At 34.5% G+C, this 21,638-nt stretch overlaps 1 protein-coding gene across 4 annotated transcripts in view; it reads left to right on the top strand.

Moving 5' to 3' along the window:
• Positions 1–21,638, top strand: part of PTPRZ1 (protein tyrosine phosphatase receptor type Z1) — a 163,693-nt gene that overhangs the window by 32,890 nt on the left and 109,165 nt on the right. For all 4 annotated transcript variants that reach the window (XM_036864020.1, XM_036864021.1, XM_036864019.1 and 1 more), the window contains exon 2: positions 19,803–19,868. In XM_036864020.1, the coding sequence (XP_036719915.1) occupies positions 19,803–19,868 (66 nt within the window). The remainder of the gene's footprint in view (positions 1–19,802; positions 19,869–21,638) is intronic.

The following is a 21,638-nucleotide window of genomic DNA, read 5'->3' as shown; positions in this document are numbered from 1 at the left end:
CCAAAAGCATGTAGAAAACAGATCTGAGTATTTGGAACTCTACAATGAAAAATTTATCTTATTATCACCCTATAGTGAAACACATCATTTGACAAACTCCACTCACTTAATACATCTGCTCTGTATTTTTGTGTGTTACTCATAAATAAGAAGGGTCAGTTGAGGATGACCAGATATTAAAGCAAAGTCTCCAGCATGACAGTGATCAAAACAAATAAATAAGCATAAAAAAGAAACTTGGAAGAAACTGAGACAAAGCAGAAAGTTGAGTGAAATTTTATTAAATATGTAATTAATATATTTAGAGAGATAATAGAAGATTTTACATTCATAGTATGAAAAAAAGATTCTTTTAAAATGGCATTTCTCTCCACTTACCTTGTCTCCACCCAGACTCAAACCATCACTGTCTTGTCTATGAAATATTCTAATTTAAGAATTAAGAATTTAATTTAAATTCATTAAAGTTCTATTCAGGAGTTGTTCATAAAAGTCGAGTTGTTATGAAAAAGGAAACATCAGCTTCCATGTTGTATTCAAAATAGAAAATTATGATGAAATATTTTCCAGTAGTATGAAAACTCAGATTCTTTTACCCATAAAGGGCTAATGTATAATTAAAAATCTAGTAATTGATAGAAGTATTAGATTTTTTAAAAAGCCATTCAGGAGAGAGTTTGAAATATATTTCATATATTTATTTTGAGCTGTATCCATCTTATATGAAAATAATGACAAGGCAAAGTTTGCATTTCATTATCAATATTGTTTCCATATCCACTGTTGTTTTAGAGCAGTCAAGTATGGAAAACCAAAACAAGAGATTTTTATAAAGTTGATAATGTGTTTAGCACTGTCTTGTATCACCCTGTATTTATTGACCCTTTTTATTCATTTTTGTGTTAAATATGTATTGAGCACTTATTCTGTGCCTTGTACTAGAGAGGATCTAAGGATTTACTGGTTTCTGCTCTTAAAATGAACCCTGGGACAGCTACATGTAAAAGAATGAAATTAGAATACTCCCTAACACCATATACAAAAATAAACTCAAAATAGATTAAAGACCTAAATGTAAGGCCAGACACTATAAAGCTCTTAGAAGAAAACATAGGCAGAACACTCTATGACATAAATCACAGCAAGATCCTTTTTGACCCACCTCCTAGAGAAATGGAAATAAAAACAAAAATAAACAAATGGGACCTAATGAAACTTAAAAGCTTTTGCACAGCAAAGGAAACCATAAATGAGACGAAAAGACAACCCTCAGAATGGGAGAAAATATTTGCAAATGAAGCAACTGACAAAGGATTAATCTCCAAAATTTACAAGCAACTCATGCAGCTCAATATCAAAAAAACAAACAACCCAATCCAAAAATGGGCAGAAGACCTAAGTAGACAGTTCTCCAAAGAAGATACACAGATTGCCAACAAACACATGAAAGGATGCTCAACATCATTAATCATTAGAGAAATGCAAATCAAAACTACAATGAGGTATCACCTCACACCAGTCAGAATGGCCATCATCAAAAAATCTACAAACAGTAAATGCTGGAGAGGGTGTGGAGAAAAGGGAACCCTCTTGCACTGTTGGTGGGAATGTAAATTGATACAGCCACTATGGAGAACAGTATGGAGGTTCCTTAAAAAGCTAAAACTAGAACTACCATACGACCCAACAATCCCACTACTGGGCATATGCCCTGAGAAAACCATAATTCAAAAAGAGTCATGTACCACAGTGTTCATTGCAGCTCTGTTTACAATAGCCAGGACATGGAAGCAACCTAAGTGTCCATCAACAGATGAATGGATAAAGAAGAGGTGGCACATATATACAATGGCATATTACTCAGCCATAAAAAGAAATGAAATAGAGTTATTTGTAGTGAGGTGGATGGACCTAGAGACTGTCATACAGAGTGAAGTAAGTCAGAAAGAGAAAAACAAATACTATATGCTAACACATATATATGGAATCTAAAAAAAAAAAAAAAAAAGGTTCTGAAGAACCTTGGGGCAGGGCAGGATCAAAGACGCAGACATAGAGAATGGACTTGAGGACACGGGGAGGGGGAAGGGTAAGCTGGTACGAAGTGAGAGAGTGGCATTGACATATATACACTACCAAATGTAAAATAGATAGCTAGTGGGAAGCAGCCGCATAGCACAGGGAGAGCAGCTTGGTGCTTTGTGACCACCTAGAGGGGTGGGAGGGAGACGCAAGAGGGAGGAGATATGGAGATATATGTATATGTATAGCTGATTCACTTTGTTATAAAGCAGAAACTAACACACCATTGTAAAGGAATTACACTCCAATAAAGATGTTAAAAAAGAATAAAAAATAAAAATGAAGATAAAATGAACCCCGGACAGAAGGGAGTCAGACAAGCCTATATTCACTGAAGGAGAATGACAGCTGCCATACGTAGAAGAATGTATGGATGCAGAAATGCTTAGTGCATTTGGTAAAGATGGGTCAAAGAAAGGGGAAGTTTTAGATTAGCAGGCTTGAGTGAGTTACAAGAGCCTAAGAACACAATCCAGTGTAGAGAGAGAAATTGAACCCCAAGAAATCCTGGAGGAGGTCAGAGGAGCGGAACATGTGGAAACACTTTCTATATGAGACACAAGGGTTGAAGGAGGTCTATGAGTGAAGATAAAAGGTGATTAAAAGGTGGAGCGGAGGGGACTTGCAAATCTTCCTGTGCAGTGGCTTCTGTTTTCTCGGCAGTGGCAGAATGTTGAGTCAGCTCCTAACAATAAATGCAGAGATTTAGCACAATCACCGGTCTGGAAAATGTTGATTACCAGAGAAGGATAAATAAATTGAACGTGGCAGGGAAGAGTCCTCTGAGATTTTACATCCTAAATTTGTAGTTTATTCACTCAGTGAATATTCATTGAATACCTACGGTGTGCCTAGGTTAGTGCTGAGTACACAGCAGAACAAGATAGACACATTTCCAATTCTCAAGGAGTTCGGAGCCTTGTGTAGTAAACAAATATCAAAAAATTATTACACAACTTAATACTCAGTTATACTTGTGAGAAAGAATATGTAAGAGTCATAATGGAAAGGACTTCTTTGAAGAAGTGGTGTTAGGATATCACACGAAGGATGAGAAGGACTGAGCGTGGTAAGGAGGCAGAGAAGGGAATGAAGAGAGATATCCAGGCAGGGAAATGCTGAGCAAAGGCTCTGGGGAGGGAGTTGCTGGAGGGTGGCAGGGCGGGGCTTCCCACCCTTCGTGCTGTGGTGCCTCTAGTGGGTGACAGGTGTGTCCGATATTCATCTGCTCAGCTCTTATGTGGTACCCCAAATTTGGCATATCTCTAGATGTTTTTACATTTCATGTTTACAATCTTTGAATTAATTCGTTTATTTAGCAAGTATGTATTTGATAAAATGATGCTACATTTAACCTGTGCTAATTTTATAAATATCATCAACCAACCAACCGATAGTGTGTAAAATGAAAGTTTACTTTGGGGTTGCTTACAAAGAGATTGGGACGATTCTCTTATCTTAGACGACTGATATGGGAGAAAGTTTTCTCTCATTTCTTTTTAATTGAGTACTGTCAGTACAATAGAATAAGATTGAGAGGAATTTCAAATTATTTAATATTCAACCAAAAGAATTCCTAATGTACTTACACAGACAGATTAAATAAACAATTCAGGAAATCATTCATAAAGTTCAGGCAAAAATAATCCAACTTAGTTTCTGGGGAAAACTGAAACTGTTGCCTGGAATTATCCAACTCCACTGACTATATTTTTTAAATTGCATACTTATCCTCTTTACCTCTATATACAGCACCTATTTACAGAGAAGCAAAAACCTGGCATTGCTTTTCTTAGCTGTGGTTTGTTACACCTCTGTGAAAGCATATGTGTTTACCACTGTCTTAAATCATCGGTTTGTGGTTGCTTGGTGTTATCTGAATTTTTAAAGCATGACTTTTTTTATTTGTGTAGAAAATTTTTTAGCATACTATAAATTTCTGGTAGTGATTTGTATCATCACTTACATAAGAAGTGCATATTGTTTCAGGTCCTAAGTAAGCTTCATGCATAGAAAATATCCCACTGCTCGCTCTTCTTGTACCCAAATGTAAACTCCTGGCGACTAGAGAGTGTGAAAGGCATCAGATGTGTGTCCATGGCAATCTGCTGGCTGTGTGCAGGAAGTTACAGTGGCATTAAGCCATGAAAAGGATCAATTGTTTTTGTGAAAAATCCTCAAGATGTGCCTTGAATGCGAAGAATCAAGTTCATTAAAATCGTAAATCATCTATTAATCTTTTTTTTCTGAAATGTCCTTAGTGGTCACTGGTATTTTAAAGAACAAAATGAAAAATACGATTAAAATCAGAACATAAAAGATTGTTGAAGACCATGGAATAAAATCCTCAGTGCTTTTTCTTCTTGAAGAGTTTTTAGTGGATACTTGCTATACCTCTCCTGAGTATGGGGCGGAACACAGTATGAGGTTTATATCTTTCATTCATTTATTCACTCATGTGCCAGGCTGGTTTTACAGATGAAAACGTTCCAGGGTTTTCTGGTTATATCCAAAAGCACTGCTAGGTTTCCCACAAATAATGTGGTGGACTGGGAATTAAGGATGGCATTGTACAAGAGGCTGACGAAACTACATTAATTCTTGTTGGACGTGCCAGGGAAATGGGCGTGGGCTTTCTCCCTCTGAGGAGCGATAGATAAGCAAGGCTCACTAGGGCATCTCAATATACTGCACGCATGCTCTTGCTGACTGACAGGGGCTCTGTGTGAGATGGGAAAGCCATGGCAGGGCATGGCATTACCACCTACTCCCCGGGCATGGAACACCACCCCAAATCAGTAGGCTGTCCCTGCTCAGGGGGGAACAGTGTGTCCCCCAGCTACTGTACTGCCTAGGGGTGTTCGGGTAGAAAGTGAGTGCAGAGCCTTAAGGTTCTAGCTGGGATCTTCTTGGGGAAAGTCTAGCAATGCTCCTCACTCTGACACCAGAGAGGATTCTGGGAATTCTACCCTCACAAGAAACATTTCTTTCATTTAAAGATTACATGAAGCAAAACATCTCAGTTAGTTGGAGGTACATAGATATCAGTTAAAATTAAAAGGGTTGTCAGTTTCTGTAAGATATTTTTCCTGGGGTTAAAAAAAAAAGACAGTTTAAAATAATGTGTATTTCAGTAGTTAGTATTTTCTTAGCTTGCCAGTGACCTTGAATGACATGTTAAAGCACTTGAGGCATTATGCTTCTAGTTTGTGACCTCCTTGAAGAGGCCCTGTTTTACATTGTGCATCCCTAGTGCATGGAGTTTAATGTGAAGCCACTGACTGTTAAATGAATTCTACTCGAACATTCCATTTGGCACCATTGTGATGCAAGGGCATTCCGCAGAACTGAATTCTTTAAGTAACTAAAATACACCCTTTGAAGCACAAATTATTTATTTTAAAATCTCCCCAGTATTTTGATGAAATCTAAAAAATATAAATGGGTTTTTCTACCTTACTGAAAATATCTTTCATATAATTTAGCTTTTTAAATGTTATATCAGTATTCTTATCGGAAATAATTTTTTAAAACACTATTGAAGAATGAGAGCCATTTTTCACATCATTAATAGTTCATTACTATTTTTGAGGTTGTCTTTCTGATTTTTAACGGTGGTTTGGTCAACTTCCTCAACTATCTACTGAAACTTTTTGATGGTATTTGAATTTCTTGCCTCAGATTTTCTTCTTTACATTAGACCCAGTTGTCTATATTAGGTCCATTACTGTGACATAGTTTTTGTGACTTACTTTCATCTGGATTCATGATAGTTTCGTGTATGTTGAAGATGCCAAAATCTGAACTTTGGATATTGCTAGTGTAATATAAGGGAATTCTATGTACTCATTGGCTTTGAAGCTATTTCTGTAGCTATTCAGCTTTTTAAATGAATCAATTTCAGTTAAATTAAATTAAAATTTGTATATTATTGATAGCCTAGTTCTCCTCTGGATCTTTTCAATTAGATTAAGTATGTTATTGAGTAAAACTGACTATAAAATATAGGTAGAAAATGTGTACTTCTCCTTGTATTGAAATTCAGTGGATGTATTTCTGAAAATATCTTCATGTAAAATGACTTGCCACTCCCCATTTGTTGGCAAATTGCTTGTTGTTTTGCAAAGAAGATAAACAATCAGTGAAATTGCTGAAGTTTGAAAAAAAACAATAGCAGGATGAAACTCTAAATGTGATATATATATTTATAGACTAATAGCTATGTGTGCTTTATCCTAAGCATGTGTTGATAGTGATTGTTATACCCACTCTGTAGATATGGGAATTGAAACTTAGAAAGAAACATTGACTCGCCCAGAGAGCTAGTAAGCAATCCAACAGGCATTTTAAGCAATGTTAATTGGGTAATGTCTCACATGGAACATAACAGAATGGATAGAGAAAGTTCCTGTCCTACACAATGCATTAAATAACCACTGTTCATTCTATAAAAGAATGTGTAAATCAGCTTCAGTTTTCTTCCCAGATGAAAGCATAATTGCTTGTGTTTATAAACACATTCAAATGAATTAATTCATTGGACCCCAAATCCCCTCACCAGTATAGGAGGGACTTATTTTTCAAATAGAGGAACTGAGGCTCTGAGGGGGCAAAGGAGTCTCCTAAAGGTCTACAACTGGAAGTTTAAAAGCCAGGATTTACATTCTTAGCTCTTCTGTCTCCGTCATCTCCGTCTCTAGTTCCAGTCTCTTCCCATTATGATACACAGCCTTTCAAAGTATCACAAATCAAAATTAGCTTTCCTTTTTTTGTGAGCAGCACCCTTGACTGGAGAAGTTGAGCCACTGTAGGAGGCAAGTAGCTGTAAACCATATAACATGAATATGAACTCTTTTAGTGAGATCTTAGTGCTAAATATAAAGACATAACATCTCTAAGCATCTAGCCCTTGCCTTTTCGTCCTGTAATCTCTGTTCAGTCAGTATGACCATTTAAAGAATAAATATGGGAAAAGAGAAGAGCATTATTTTTAATCTAAAGTTCACTATCTTTATATTTAAGAGTATACTTGGAGGGCTGATTTTAGCATTTCTTTTAATCATAGATCTGTTCAGTCACTCCTTTGTTCTTTCGTTGTAGAACTCAAAACATCAATAAAATAGCATTTATTTGAGCACCAAATGGGTATTATGAGATTGTATTTCCAAGGTTAAATCAACATGGTTTTGGCTAGACGTATGATAGATTATCAGTTAAACATTTTCCACCAAAAATATTTGCCATTAATGAAATCAGTGGGAAAAGCATAAACTTCAGAAAAGTGTGAAGTCACTTAGACGTTTAAAAAGATATTAAAGAAAACATAAGTTCTATCTCAATATCTTATGTCTTCATGATATATTATATATAAAGCGCAAGGCCTAAATCCTTTCATAAAAAAACACCTTTTCTTTTCCCTTGAGTTTCAAAGATGCTACCCTTGGTCTGCTGTAAGGTGCTCTTTTTCATTTAACCATCACCACTGTCATATTAGACACTGCAGGAATATGTTAATTATCTTGAGGTGTCCCAGTGGCCCAGTAACTCAAGGGGAAAATGCCAGCAGAATCCTGGTTGCAGTCCAGGTTGAAAACACTGCATTAACTTGTTCAGTCTCTTGACATCCTCGCAAACAGAACGATAAACCTGGAGAGAAAACATATTTGTTCCAACTGAGTTAACTATTCCAAAATAAATATATCCAACCCCTGGCCAACCATTTGTGATTGTGTGTAAAAAGTAACTAATGAGCACTATTCTCTAAGGCTATTAATTATGTACTGAACAGGAATGCTTTTTAGGTACTCTTCCTCTGAGTGCAATAAACCTGGCTTATTTAGGCAACCTAATGAGCATCTTTGAGCCATCTGCCACTGCAGAGAGCTTTCAAGTTTCAGGCAGAAGTTAGGAAAAACTTTTGCAACAGTGGGCCAGTAAGACCCACTACTGTCTTTGGTCAGGATCAGACACCAATGCAAGACTGGAAGATAAGTGTGTTGTGATTGATGATTGAACTGATGTGGGTTCACAGAATGAGCATTATGGAGCCACCAAGTTCCATGGAGAATGTATACATCTACAGTAGAAAGATAAGAGAGTACAACTGGGGTGCTTTGCAAAGAGTAGAGGCATTGTGGGGGGAATAGAGCTGGGGAGACGGGATGCATAAAGGTATCAGGCAGGAGAAATCAAATAAAACGATTCTGCTAGCCAGATGGAGCATCTCTGGACTGTTCCAATCAATTGAGCCAATAAGGTTTGAGCAGTTTCCACTTACTTCAAATACATTTTATAACAGAGCAAGATAAGATGATGAATGATAATTATCTCTTGGTAGCCCGGTGGCAATGAAACATCTGTACCAATAAAGCAATAGATGTCATCATTTTTATACAATTAAGAGCAAAATCAGTGACTAATATTGGTTGGTGCTTGTTAACAATTGAAAGCCAACTAATTAAGGATGTCATCAAAGCATTTAATTCTTTAAAATTGCTAGTGGGGAAAGTGGCTCTAAAATGAACTTCTTTAAAATGTAAACAATGGGAACTTTTAAATAAATAATGATCTTAAACCCCCTTAAGTCCTTCTGAAACAAAGAAAGCATGAATGTTCTAAAAATCCTGCTTTTTAAAATATATTCATTTTGGAATATAGCTAGGAAATTAGATAAGGATAGCCCCTTTAAGTTTAATTAAAATTAAATATTATGCTTTTCAGTGTTCACATTGTTCTTGTGGGACTCAGTTCAACATTTGAATACAGGGTTTTGTATTTTCCATCTGTACTGTGTCCATACTTATCTTTAAGACTAAAGAATACTTTAGGCTAAAAATCAAACAGCAACAGTAAACAAATGAATAATTTTGTGACTGAACAAGCACATGCTATCATGCTGTGCTCATGATATATCACTTTTTTTTTGCTTCACTATTGAAAGGAAAAACTAAATACTTGAAAAGTAAATTCAGGAAATGATGTGAGTTGAAAACACATTTTTTACAAAGAACTCAAAATGGTTTAATATATGCCATATCTTTTGTTGTAGCATCCTTGTTAATAAACAGGAGATACCTTTTTCTATTTTACAATTGTAGAAATACAAGCAAAGACATGTGACTCTTCCAAGGTCAGGACTCAAAGGGAAAGCCTATATTTCTAACCCTAAGAATTAGTGAAAAGAGGCACAAAATATTGATATATGTTTATAGTTTAAATTAGGTAGGTCTACAGTGTGCTCACTGTGGTTTCTTTTTGAAATATTGCCCAAGCCTAAGCAGACTTAATGTGACTTACTAAGTTTATAAAATATATTGACAAAAATATTTTAAATCATTATAATATCAAAAATATTTTAAATATCAAAAATATTTTCAATCATTAAAAATCCATTGAAAATATTTGTCTTTTATTATAATGAATATGCTTCTCATGAATAAAAGCTTTCCATTTTTCTAGGAAAAAGTAAAAAATGAAAAACATGACAAAAATGAATTTTTAGTCAATATTCTGGAAAGAAGTCAAGAAAATCTTTCTGCCTTGCCCAGACATAACTACATGGTGAATCAGTCAACACACTGGCAGCAGTTTTAACATATGATCCACACCTATTTCTGAAGAGGTTGCCATCTCCAAGTTGCCAGATTTTCCCACTTAATGGATAGATTCTTATGTTTGGACATAATTTTATCTAAGCGAAAGGTATTATTAGAAGTAAGACACAAATTAAAATAAGGCTGTTTCAAGGTCTACCCAAAAATAAATGATCCAGTCAACGGGATCATTATGGCCAATAAGATGATCTGTGAGTTACTGCATTGCTATTTTGCTATGGCTCTTGGTTTTAGTTTTCTTGGTAGCTGAAGTGCTCAGATTGCTTGCCATGTGTAGACTTGGCTATGATTTCCTAAACTTAACTTAAACATGCGGTTAACGCTAGCTAATGCATGCAGGCTCTTGTGAGTAAGGAGATTTTATTGTAAAATCCAAAATAAGCAGTGAAAAATGGGTTTCAAGCTTTTTTTTACCCAGTCTTCAAAGCATAGTTATATATTTGTCTCTAACCTATTTGGCTGTAGAATCAGAGATACTGTTTCAGAAGTGCATATACACTTTAAATTTTTAAAATATTCACTCATACAAACTCATAAAATACATGGAAAGCATAAGAACATATAAAAAAGTAAAAATCACTCCCAATGGCAACACATGAGGAAATTTACATTTCTGAATATTATGTGATATTCTCAAAATTGCATCATAACTTGATAATGTTTTATACCATGTACATTTCTTCACATCAATAAATTTTTTTGAAACTTAATTTTAATGGATTCACATCATTTCACATTATGAACATTTAAATTTCCCCCACTTTTTGAACATTAACATATTTTCCAATTGTTCACTGTTAGTTTCAGTGCTGTAAACATCTTGGTACATGGCACTTTGTTCTCATCTCTGTTAATCTTTGAAAATATATTCCTTGGAATGGAATTACTGTCTCAAAGAATATGAAGTATTTTAAGAATCTTGTTAACTCTTGCCAGCTTACTTTCCATGAAGTTTATACTAGTTCATACTTCCACCTGTACATAAAAGAATATCTTAAGATATTTTGGGCATCACTGAATATTTAAAAAATTAAAATAATATACCTTTGACAATTTTATAGCTGGAAAAATGATATCTCGGTGTTATTTTAATTTCTGTTTCTTTTATACCTACTGAAGTCTAATAGTTCTTTATAGCTTTATTATTTTTGCATTTTAAAAACTTCTCTGTTCATATATTTGCCTTTATTGATTTGTAAGAATTCTATATGTTTGAAATATATCATTATATTTGTTCAGTGTGTTTTAGCAGTTACCAATAGCTTAATATTTGTAATTTGCATTTCACTAAACATTTTTCTGTGCAAGTTTTGAATGTTATATAATCAAAGCTGTGACTATTTCTTTATGATTTATTTTTTCCTGCATAGAAAGGCCTTCCCCATCTTATAATAAACTAAATATTCACTTACTTTTTTTTATAGTTTTTATATAACCTTTTTAAATCATTCTTTACTACACTTGAAATGTATTTTGGTCTATGTGTGAAGTGTGATTTAACTTCTTTTTCCAAAAAGCCAGTGTTCCCAATATGGGTTGAACTTTCATACTTTTCTTATCTGATGTTTCTTTATCATGAATTAAACTTGTATCTATACTGAGTCCAATTTTAGTGCCATATGCTTTGTTCTATTGATCAGCCCGTCAATTTATCTTTTAGTAACTGGTTAACCAAGCCCCCATTATTTCTCCCTTTTTCTTATCAATTATTATTTTCCCTTTATATTTCTAAATGAACTTTAGAATAATTTGTCAGTTAAAAATACCCCATTGAGACCTGAACTGTTTATTAATATGGAAACAGCTGATAATTTACCCAAATTCAATGTTCCCATTTAACAATGTAGTAGGTCTCTTAATTTATTCACATTTTTTATATTAATAATAGTTCATCTCTTTATGCAATTTTTGGTGTTTTATGCTTTCCATGGTAGATGTGAATGGAATCCCATTGTATTCTCTACTTGGCTATTTTAAGATGTCAATTGTCCAGAATTTCCCGACCAATCCTAATCCTAAGGCAACATAGCAGGCGTTCTTGCTCTACACCTGATTTCAGTAAGAGCGCCCGGGCATAAGACTTCACAACAGAACCATTATTTAGATTGTTGAATAATAACACATTATTATTGTACAGATAATAATATGAAAGTATATAATGGCATAATAATAATACATAACACAAGTATAATAAACACATTATATTTTGTAATTTGATGAATTCCATTCTTTCTTCCCACTTTCATATGCTTTTCTTATACAGATTTGGTTCTTTTCCCACTTTTAATATTATTTTTAGCTTCTTCTATTAGTTATTTTTACACATGTTATTTCTATCTCTGCTCCCATTATCACTGTTCCATCAACAATTGAGTTTTTCTCTTAAGGCAGAATAAATTCACTGTTATGGAAACAAGGTAGCTATAATGTTTGTAGCACTGTACACTAACAATGAGTTTCTTCCATTTTAGTGTTTTCTTGGTGTTGTAGAAGAAGATTGACAGGGGAAAAAAAGTGGCAGTTAATTTCCTACAGATTTTATTTTATACAGATAGTTCAAAGTAGCTTAATTTCATCACTCATGTCATTTAAGCCCTAGGAATAAATTTTCCAAAGCTAAAACAACTTTTTATTTTAATATCCATAAAGTAGAAGAATGCTTCAGGTGAACTATTATGGTGCTATAAAACCATATTTATTACTTGGGAAGTGATTTATTATTACGTAGAAAAAGCAAGTCACCAAATAATGAAATAGTGTAATTCAATTAATGTAAAGTATAAAATTATTATATTGCATAGTATAATGCCTAGAAAAACATACATGCACGAAATTGTAAATACTAGTTTCTGTAGGAGATGGGATTATAGGTGATTTTTAAAATTATTTTTGCTTATCTTTATTTTTTTAAGCTATCTGAAACAGGTATTATTACTTATGTGGTAAAGATAAAATTATGAACATGTTTTCAACAGTAAATACCTCAACTTTATAAATGTAGATAAATCACATTAGATTAAACGCGTTTATCTAAGTGTAAGAAAATACTCTGGTGACTTTCCAAGACAAGCCTGTGAATATTTTGAGCTTTCATTGAATAGATTTGGTAGACATATTGCCAAGGTACAAACTCTCTCTGGGAAAGCATACACAGTCCTCAGTGTCTAAGGAACAATAAGATCTAATTGCTCACCTCCAAACTCTTCCCTAAGTCCTATGAGAAATATGTATTTCATTGGATGTCTGACCTCCAAAACAAGCATATGAAAGAAATGGCTCCCTCTGTTCTTTACCTTATCCATTACGTTCAATCTTTCCATCTCCTTTTACAGTTTTACCATTCGATTTTTTTTAGTATAGTGCCTCAAGGATCTACTTTTTCATCTCTTTAACCTTATCGTTAAATAAAGCGGTCACCTGTACTCTAATAACTCATTTTTCCAGAATTCCTATCTTTAACTGTACGAATTCATGTGCCCTCCTATTTGGTGATAAGTTGCAATTTAAGTTTTGAAATTGTGAAAAGTACTTGCATTTTTAAACCTCTGCAGAGAGGAGAAAACTAATGGTATTCTTTTTTTCTAACCCTGGAAAGCAGTTGAAATTGGAAGACAAATGGTTTGGGGGAAAATAATATATGTGTGTTTTTTAAAGTTACATCTGAAGTGATTAACAGTAAGTACAGTGTTTGAACTATAAATATATCCTAAACAAGCCTATTATCTGAATTACCATAATTAACTAAATTATGTTTCACAAATGTCTTTGCATATATATACTGGATACAAGTTTATATTCCAGATAGGTAAAGATAGGGTATGTGCTAACACAATTTGACAGCAAACACTGAATGACAGGAAAATGCACAGATAAAACCTGCCATGTATGATATTATGATATGATAGACTCTATACTATACTCATGGGCAGATTTCACTTTACTTGGAAAGTTTGCCTCAGTTGGCTAATCAAGGTTTTGGTTTAGATCACTTGGGTCATAAACTCAGCTTTCTTATCAAACAAAGATATTTACAATAGAGTATCTGAAGAAATAAAGGACTTTTGTAGCCAGATGATGTGTTCACAGGTGTTCATTAATCAAAAGCTGATTCTCTCCTTAAAGGAACTCATTTCTGATTTTATTTTTTTCTTCTCTGAGAGGGGACTGCTATTATTTTGTTTTCAGTAATTGATAGTTATGACTACTGTAACCATCAACCTTTTTTATTACTGCCACTTCAGCCTTATGCATGTCTGACTGTCAAATGATTTAGGGGATGGTAATAATCACTCTGATAATACTAGTCTGTTTCCAGGGTTTTCCAGGTTCTTCTCTAAGTGGTCACCAGCCACTTACTTTTCTTCTCTCACTCCCCGCCACCTCTTTCACTTCAATTAGAAATATTTGTTTGTTTGTGGGTTTATTTATTTACTATTTTTCTTTAAAATATGCTCAGTATACAAAATGTATTCAACAATTTTTCAGTCAGCTCAGCAGATTATCTCTTTTCCGCTTTTAAAAGAAATCTAGATAAGAGGAGAGAATAGGATGAAAACAAAAAGTGAAAATTGATGTGACCCTTGTATCATGGAGAGCCATAACCAAGTCCCTAGTAAATCCCTAGTGACCTACACAGACCCTATAGGAGAGCCCAATTGGCTTCCCAATTCTTTGGTTCCATGATTTGCCCAATGCCCTTCCTCTACCTGAGACATTTGAGACCTTCTCCCCAAGTCTTCCCTCAATCAAAGTCTATACTCAAAGACTTTTTTTTTTTTTTTTTTAAAGTATTTGTTTATTTATTTATTTATGGCTGTGTTGGGTCTTCGTTTCTGTGCGAGGGCTTTCTCTAGTTGTGGCAAGCGGGGGCCACTCTTCATCGCGGTGCGCGGGCCTCTCACTATCGCGGCCTCTCTTGTTGCGGAGCACAGGCTCCAGACGCGCAGGCTCAGTAATTGTGGCTCACGGGCCCAGTTGCTCCGCGGCATGTGGGATCCTCCCAGACCAGGGCTCGAACCCGGGTCCCCTACATTGGCAGGCAGATTCTCAACCACTGCGCCACCAGGGAAGCCCCTACTCAAAGACTTTAAAGATTCATCTATAATTCTATTCCTTCTTCTCTGCCTTTCCAGATTTCTTCCATCAACTGACTTCCTTTTCCCCTCCTCTGAATTTCCTTAGTGATATTTTTAAAGGATGTGAAATATGCAAGTATCATTTATCTTGGAAAAGTCTACTTTGAGAAATCTAGTTTTAGGATCCCAGTCTTCAAATTTATAACTGTGGCTATTTTCTACCTGAAGTTTCTTTTTCTGAGGACCACTCTATTTCTTCTCTGTCATATATTTGGCCTCTTAATAGCATTAAAATATGTGTGTGTGTGTGTGTGTGTGTGTGTGTGTATTTTGTCAGAGCACTGCTGCTAGATTATATGGTAGAATACAGGTGATGAATTGTTGATCAACATAAAGCAGAGACTTTCTTTAGGCATTTAGGGCAAAATCAGAGGCATTTGTATAATTCAAAATATTTATAATGATATTTTTAGTGGAAAATGAGCAACATGATTTTTTTTTTTTTTGGTTTAAAAAGCATGAGCAAAAAATGCTAAATTTATCTACATCATCCATGTGGTGGTTATCAAAACTTTGGTTTCCATTTGAGTGTAAAGAAAAATAAAGGAATATGTGGCATATACATGTTTGCAAATAAGTAGGTGCTCAAGGTAAGTACAGGATGGAATAGATTGAAACAGAGACATTTAAGGTTACCTAACATAGTATAAACCAAATTTCTCTCAACTTTGGTAGCCGCTTCATGAAGAATAATTTTTCAGGACAAATTTTAGAGTTACCTTTTAAAAAGGTATACTGATGTATATGTTCTTATTGTGTATCATGTGTACAATTCATTCCTGAAATTTATTTCTTAGTTTTATCCCTACAAAACACTCACACCAAAGCAGACCTGGAAGATACTTTTGAACAGAGAGAAACAAAATATAAAAACTAAAGAAACTAAAATACACAGAAACAAAAAAATTCTATATTTCATTATTTTAATTGATTTTAAAATGTGTAAGCACTTTGATAGATTCTACTTTATATAGGATTTACTGGTTTTCAAAGCATATAATGCAACAAAAAAAGCGAACCTAGATTCTTTTTTTCTTGTTCATTGGAGCTATCACATCTCATCTATCAGATCTCTAAGTAGAATTTTAAAAGTGGGGTACTCTCTCACGCCCAAGGACTATGAAATTAGCATATGAATGTGTAACGGATTATTTGAAGTAATAATTAAGGGAACAATACAAAAAGGAACTGAAGAGAGCTACCAACACCTGGGAATCTTGTATTGAAAAAAGCTTGCTTAACGTAAGTAATTAAAAACCAAGCACAAATGCTGATTGTGTAACAATAAAGCCCTACAAGGAGAGCTAAATCTGCTGATATTTTGCTGTCATCCTTTAGCCTGAATCATTAAAACAAGAGCTTACTGTTTTATCTGTTTCAACAGAATACTTGTTCAATGTAAGTTTTGTGTGGTATTTGATCTTCTGAAATCATCAAAATGCACTTATGTGACAAAAATGTCTTTACATTTTAAAAATATTTATATTCAAAACATAAAAGATGACAAAAAATCTTTTCCCTGTGGTCAGTGCAAAGTTTCAGAGGAAAATTCCAACTGATGGTCAGGTCAGATTAGGTATACAGTCAATTCTCTATAATTTTTTTTTTTTTTTTGATGTGGACCATTTTTAAAATCTGTGTTGAATTTGTTACACTATTCCTTCCGTTTTTCTTATGTTTTGGTTTTTTGGCCCCATGGCATGTGGGATATTAGCTCTCCGACCAGAGATCAAACCCTCACCCCCTGCATTGGAAGGCGAAATCTTAATCACTAGACCCCAGGGAAGTCCCAATTCTCTATAATTTATTTGTCTAAGTAATTCCTGCTGGTAAAGTTCAACCCCAGTGTATTGTTTTGTTTTATTTTGTTTCTCTTGAAGAGGTTCCTACTCAGGCAGAGCACTTAAGAGAGTAACCAATAGCTCAGGATTGTTAGGAATCCTTGATATTGTGGAAGACTTAGTGAGTACGAGGCAGAAGCCATGGATTATTGATTCCGTTTTTGTCACTTTCTGCCTGTACAAACCACTTACATTTCCTTGGGAAAAATTACCTTATCTCTAAAACAAGAATTGTTTTTTTGTAGTCTGTTAAAGTCTGGATCAAATGACCTTTGAGGCCCTAATTGTATATATTCCTTGATCATGAAAAAACACTTGTCCCCAGAATTTAACCTTAAATGACTACCATTTTATGGTACAACTCTATTTAAAAAATAAATTATGAATGACTACCATTTTATGGTACAACTCTATTTAAAAAATAAATTATGAACCTAATGATTATTTTTTAAGTAGAAAAGCAAATATATGCATGAATATTCAAAGCAGCATTATTCATGATAGCCCCAAAGAGGATACAACCCAACTATCCCTCAGTTGATGAATGGTTAAAAGAAATGTGGCATAGCCAGCGTCAAAACAAAAATTACAGCATACAAAATTAAACAGGCAAGGAAAACTTTCTTCATGGCTATTGCAGTAGGGGAGAGAAGGCAGAATCAAGTCTGAGCTCAACTCTGATGAGGCAGAGGGGGTAAGGTTTTTTACGAGCTAGGTTGAGCCCCAGTGTGAAAGTAATGCAGGACATGAGAGGAAGTCATAGGCCATCTGCATTTGCTAATTGTCTCTATTCAAAGGAAAAATAAGCTCATATCATTATGACAGGAGGTAGTTTTTGCAACTTGGAGCAAGACGCCTCTCTGGAAGTTAGGCTCCTACCCTCCCACAGAAAATGGGAGATAAGGATGCTTATTTCCTTCAATGGTTACATTTCAGAGAGACAATTCCCATATTCTTGAGAAGTACAGTCCTAGTTGTAAAATTGGCATGTGGCTAATAAAAAAGATTTACATCTTAAAGGAATAGAGAGAAAATTTATAAGTTTTCTAAACTGAATGCTGGAAGAAAAGGGAGGTCAAGAGCCTAGAGCTAGGAAGTAGTCTGTCTAAAGTTTAGTCAAGCTGAGGGGAACTTTAAGGCCATCTTGGTCACCGTACAATAGAGTACTATTAGACAATAAAAAGGAATGAAGTACTGATATATCCTACAACATGGAAATGTTAATTATGCAAAGTTAAAGAAGCCAGTCACAAAAGGCCATGTATTGTGTGATCCTGTTTTTAAAAATATCTAGAATATCCAAATCTATAAAGTAGTTTAGTGAAGGTAGAGATGAGGTAGGGGGTGGCAGCTAAAGGGTATGGGGTTTCTTTTTGGGATAATGAAGATGTTCTAAAATTGTTTGTAGTGATGATTGCACAACTCTGTGAATATACTAAATGCCATTAAATTTCATGGGTGAATTGTAAGATGTGTAAATCACATTTCAGTAAAGCTATTATAAAAACAAATATTTGTTGAAATGTGCTCCACGGCCAGTAGAATATTTACCTATATTTATGGGTAATGAAATTTTTAAAACAATTTTTTTTGTTTTCTCCAAGCTAGGTTTTGGTTTTGAATAATCTGTGGATTCAGAATGTGTATTTCTGAAAGCTGGCCTGCTTTTAAGTTTTTATAAAATATTTTAGTATGTATTACCATGTTCTACTAATCAGATTGTATATAACATGGGAGAGAAAAATAATTTCTGAAATGTCCTTGAGGTATTTGCCTCCTTGAAATTGGGAGCTGTCAATAAAGAAAAACACACCTGTGTAGAGGGAATAAGAGGAAATAGAGTCTGTCTTCCCAGCTGATGAGAAAGATCTATCTATCTATCTATCTATATAATATGTATATATGTATATGGTATGGTATGGTATAAATAAATCCTCACATTCAAATGAGAGCTATATTGACAGAACCCCAATTTATGAATAAGTAATGTTCCACACGCTCATTTGTAAACTAGCTATTTGTAGCCTTTTCTTCTCTTTCTTTTTTCTTTTTTTTTTTGGCCACGTCATGCAGCTTGCAGGATCTCAGTTCCCAAGCAGGGACTGAACTCGGACCACAGCAGTGAAAGCCGGGATTTCTAACCACTAGGCCACCAGGGAACTCCTGTAGCCTTTTCTACAGAAATAGTTTTGTCAACACTGATCAGGTTCCAAACCTAGTTCACAAAGATTTATTTTGCCCACAGTGTAGCTGAAATGAGGTACGAGGGTTAACACAGGCTGGGATAAAGGGGACAATAGCACGATGGCACGGGAAGGAGGAGGACGAATCATAACATACCTGCTTCTTGGGTACAGGAATGACCCCAGCCAAAATTTTGAATTGTGTGGAGTGAGACTTTGCCTTCCATCCATTTTCTTTTCTGTACCCCTTGTCCCATGTTCAAGATGTAGAGCCTCTATCTCTAGGTCATGAGGCATCCACTGCTTTTATGGTACTCCAAGCTTCCCACTGTATTACCTCATCAAGCATCTCTGTTCCTCCAAGACACAAATTCACCTACACCGTCTAACACAACCTTTCTCCCAGCCAACATACACACACACATTTAAATTTCCATTTCTTCAAGGCAGCTAATTTTGTTTTGCATTGTAGGGAAGTAAATTTTGAAAACGTGGTAACCTCTGGATCTCCTAGAAGCATTTACAGATAAAACTTGGGTTGTAACCTTAAAAGTATCTCTAATCTATAGGATTTCAAGTATTCAACTTAGGGAATGGTAAGAAAAGTTCGAAGATAGGACAAGCTGTCCTTTCTGACCCCAGTCTCACTTTGGAATGAAACCCTCTGGGTTGCTCCTGCTTTTCACAGAATATTTTCTTCGTCTCTGTCTGAACTTTAGCAGTTTTTAAATGTGCCCTGCTAAAACTCACACTAATTACCAGAGCATGGACAGTGGAGTCTATAATGGTGGCAGTTGGAATTGGGAGGAGACATTGGGAAGGTGACATAGAAGAGAGTAATCAAGGACCATTTATGGTATGAATGATGCTTTGGGCATCTTATATTTTTTTAAATTTGCACACATATATTTTTCTATGCATTGATCAATTGGTTTTTCTTGGTTGTAGATTGGGCTTATGGATACTACAGACAACAGAGAAAACTTGTTGAAGAGATTGGCTGGTCCTATACAGGTAAATATATTAGAATATAATGAAATTCAGTGGAAAATTTTATTGTTTTTGTATCTGTTTTTATATGTAAAAGAAAACTTTGTAGCTCCACACATCATTTTAACTAAGCTACATGGGTATGCAATTAATCACTAAAAATATATCATATGCAAAGTGATTTCTAGTGATTTTCCATTAGCAAGTTGGTAGCGTAGAGTATATTGATCTCAGACAGAGCTAGATTTGAATCTCAGATCCACACTAGCTATGTCTCCTAGGGAAAAATGCATAACCTAATTGAGGTTCAGTTTTTTCATCTGAGAAATGGAGGGTTTTTCTGAGCATTAAATGAGATAAATGGAGTTGGCACAGAGACTCCTTGTAAATAGAAAATTCTCAATAAATGTTATGATCACAGTTGTTGTTATGATCAATATTAACAAATATTGACGGGAATCTTGCTTTCAAAAGTGGTTTCCTTTTGAATTACTGTGCTGAGTTAATTGGAATCAGGGTCTAACGTGATTTTGTATGATTACCAGACGTGGCTTTGAGCATCATGTGTAGCTGAAGTTGGCTTAAAATAGTTACATCCAGAAATCCTGATCAGAAACGTTAGGAAAGAAGAGAAGCTCTAGGCCTGATCAGATGAGCCTGGATGGAACCTAGAGGGAACATGACATGCCTCATGACCATCTGAGATAAAGCTGAGTAGTAGAGTTGGGTACTCATTAGAAATAAGATTGGGTTGATAAGTTGGGATCAAATTAAAAGGGCTTCAACAAGAGCCTAGCCAATTTGGACTTTATTTTATAGATGAAGGGCAGAAGCATGATGAATTTTGTAGCAAGGCATGCATTTTCTTTCTTTTTTTATTCTTACTTTAGAAGTAGAAACTTAAAAAAAAAAAAAATTCAAACACAAAGAAGAACATAAAAATCGCTTTTTACTCCCACCAGTTACATCCACTAGAAAATTTGGTATATTCTTTTCAGGCCAGTTTTTATTATATTATGTTTATATATTTTTTACATACAGTTTTGCATCCAATTTATTCTGGAAATTAGTTTTGAGCAGTGACAATTCCTGTTGATCCTGGTACTTAATAGTCCATTGAATAAATGTTTCATTTTTAATCATCCAATTCAAGCTATTCACTGTTTAAAGAAATGGTGGCAAATAGATGAATAGCTACGTCTATATTTTTATCATTTTTTATTAGAGAATCCTTGATATACCATTATTGAGTAGAAGAAAATAAATGCTTTCAAAATTATTGATACACATGACCTAATTGCTTTCTAGAGAACATATATATGCTTACATATAGTATAAGTAAGTGACTACCCCGCTGAATAAACCAGGATTTAATGACTGTCATTTTGAAAATCCTCACCAATTTGACATGTTTAAAAAATGACATTTTGTTTTAATTTGTTCTGTTTGATTACTGTTGAAGTCAGGATTTTAATTTTTATTAGTCATTTGTATCACCTTTTCTATGAAATAAGTTAAATTAGAACATGGAAAATCATCAAGATATCCATCAAAGCAGGAAAAATTGAACAAATTAAGGCATATCTAGCCTGTGGATTACTGTGCAGATGGACATGTGGTTGTTCTGTATGATATTGTATAGAAAGACTTGCTCTTAATTTACCCATTTATAATTATGACCTATATATCTAACGAATTCTGCCTTATTATTTTTAATTTTTTTAATCTTGAGAAATATATAAAAACAAAGATTCTCCATAACTCTAGTCCATTTTTAATTATTTAAAGTAATTA

The sequence above is a fragment of the Balaenoptera musculus genome, chromosome 9 (assembly GCF_009873245.2).
Source record: "Balaenoptera musculus isolate JJ_BM4_2016_0621 chromosome 9, mBalMus1.pri.v3, whole genome shotgun sequence".
Lineage (NCBI taxonomy): Eukaryota > Metazoa > Chordata > Mammalia > Artiodactyla > Balaenopteridae > Balaenoptera > Balaenoptera musculus.
Note: the sequence above shows the minus strand (reverse complement) of the source record. Positions and strands in the feature narration are given on the sequence as shown.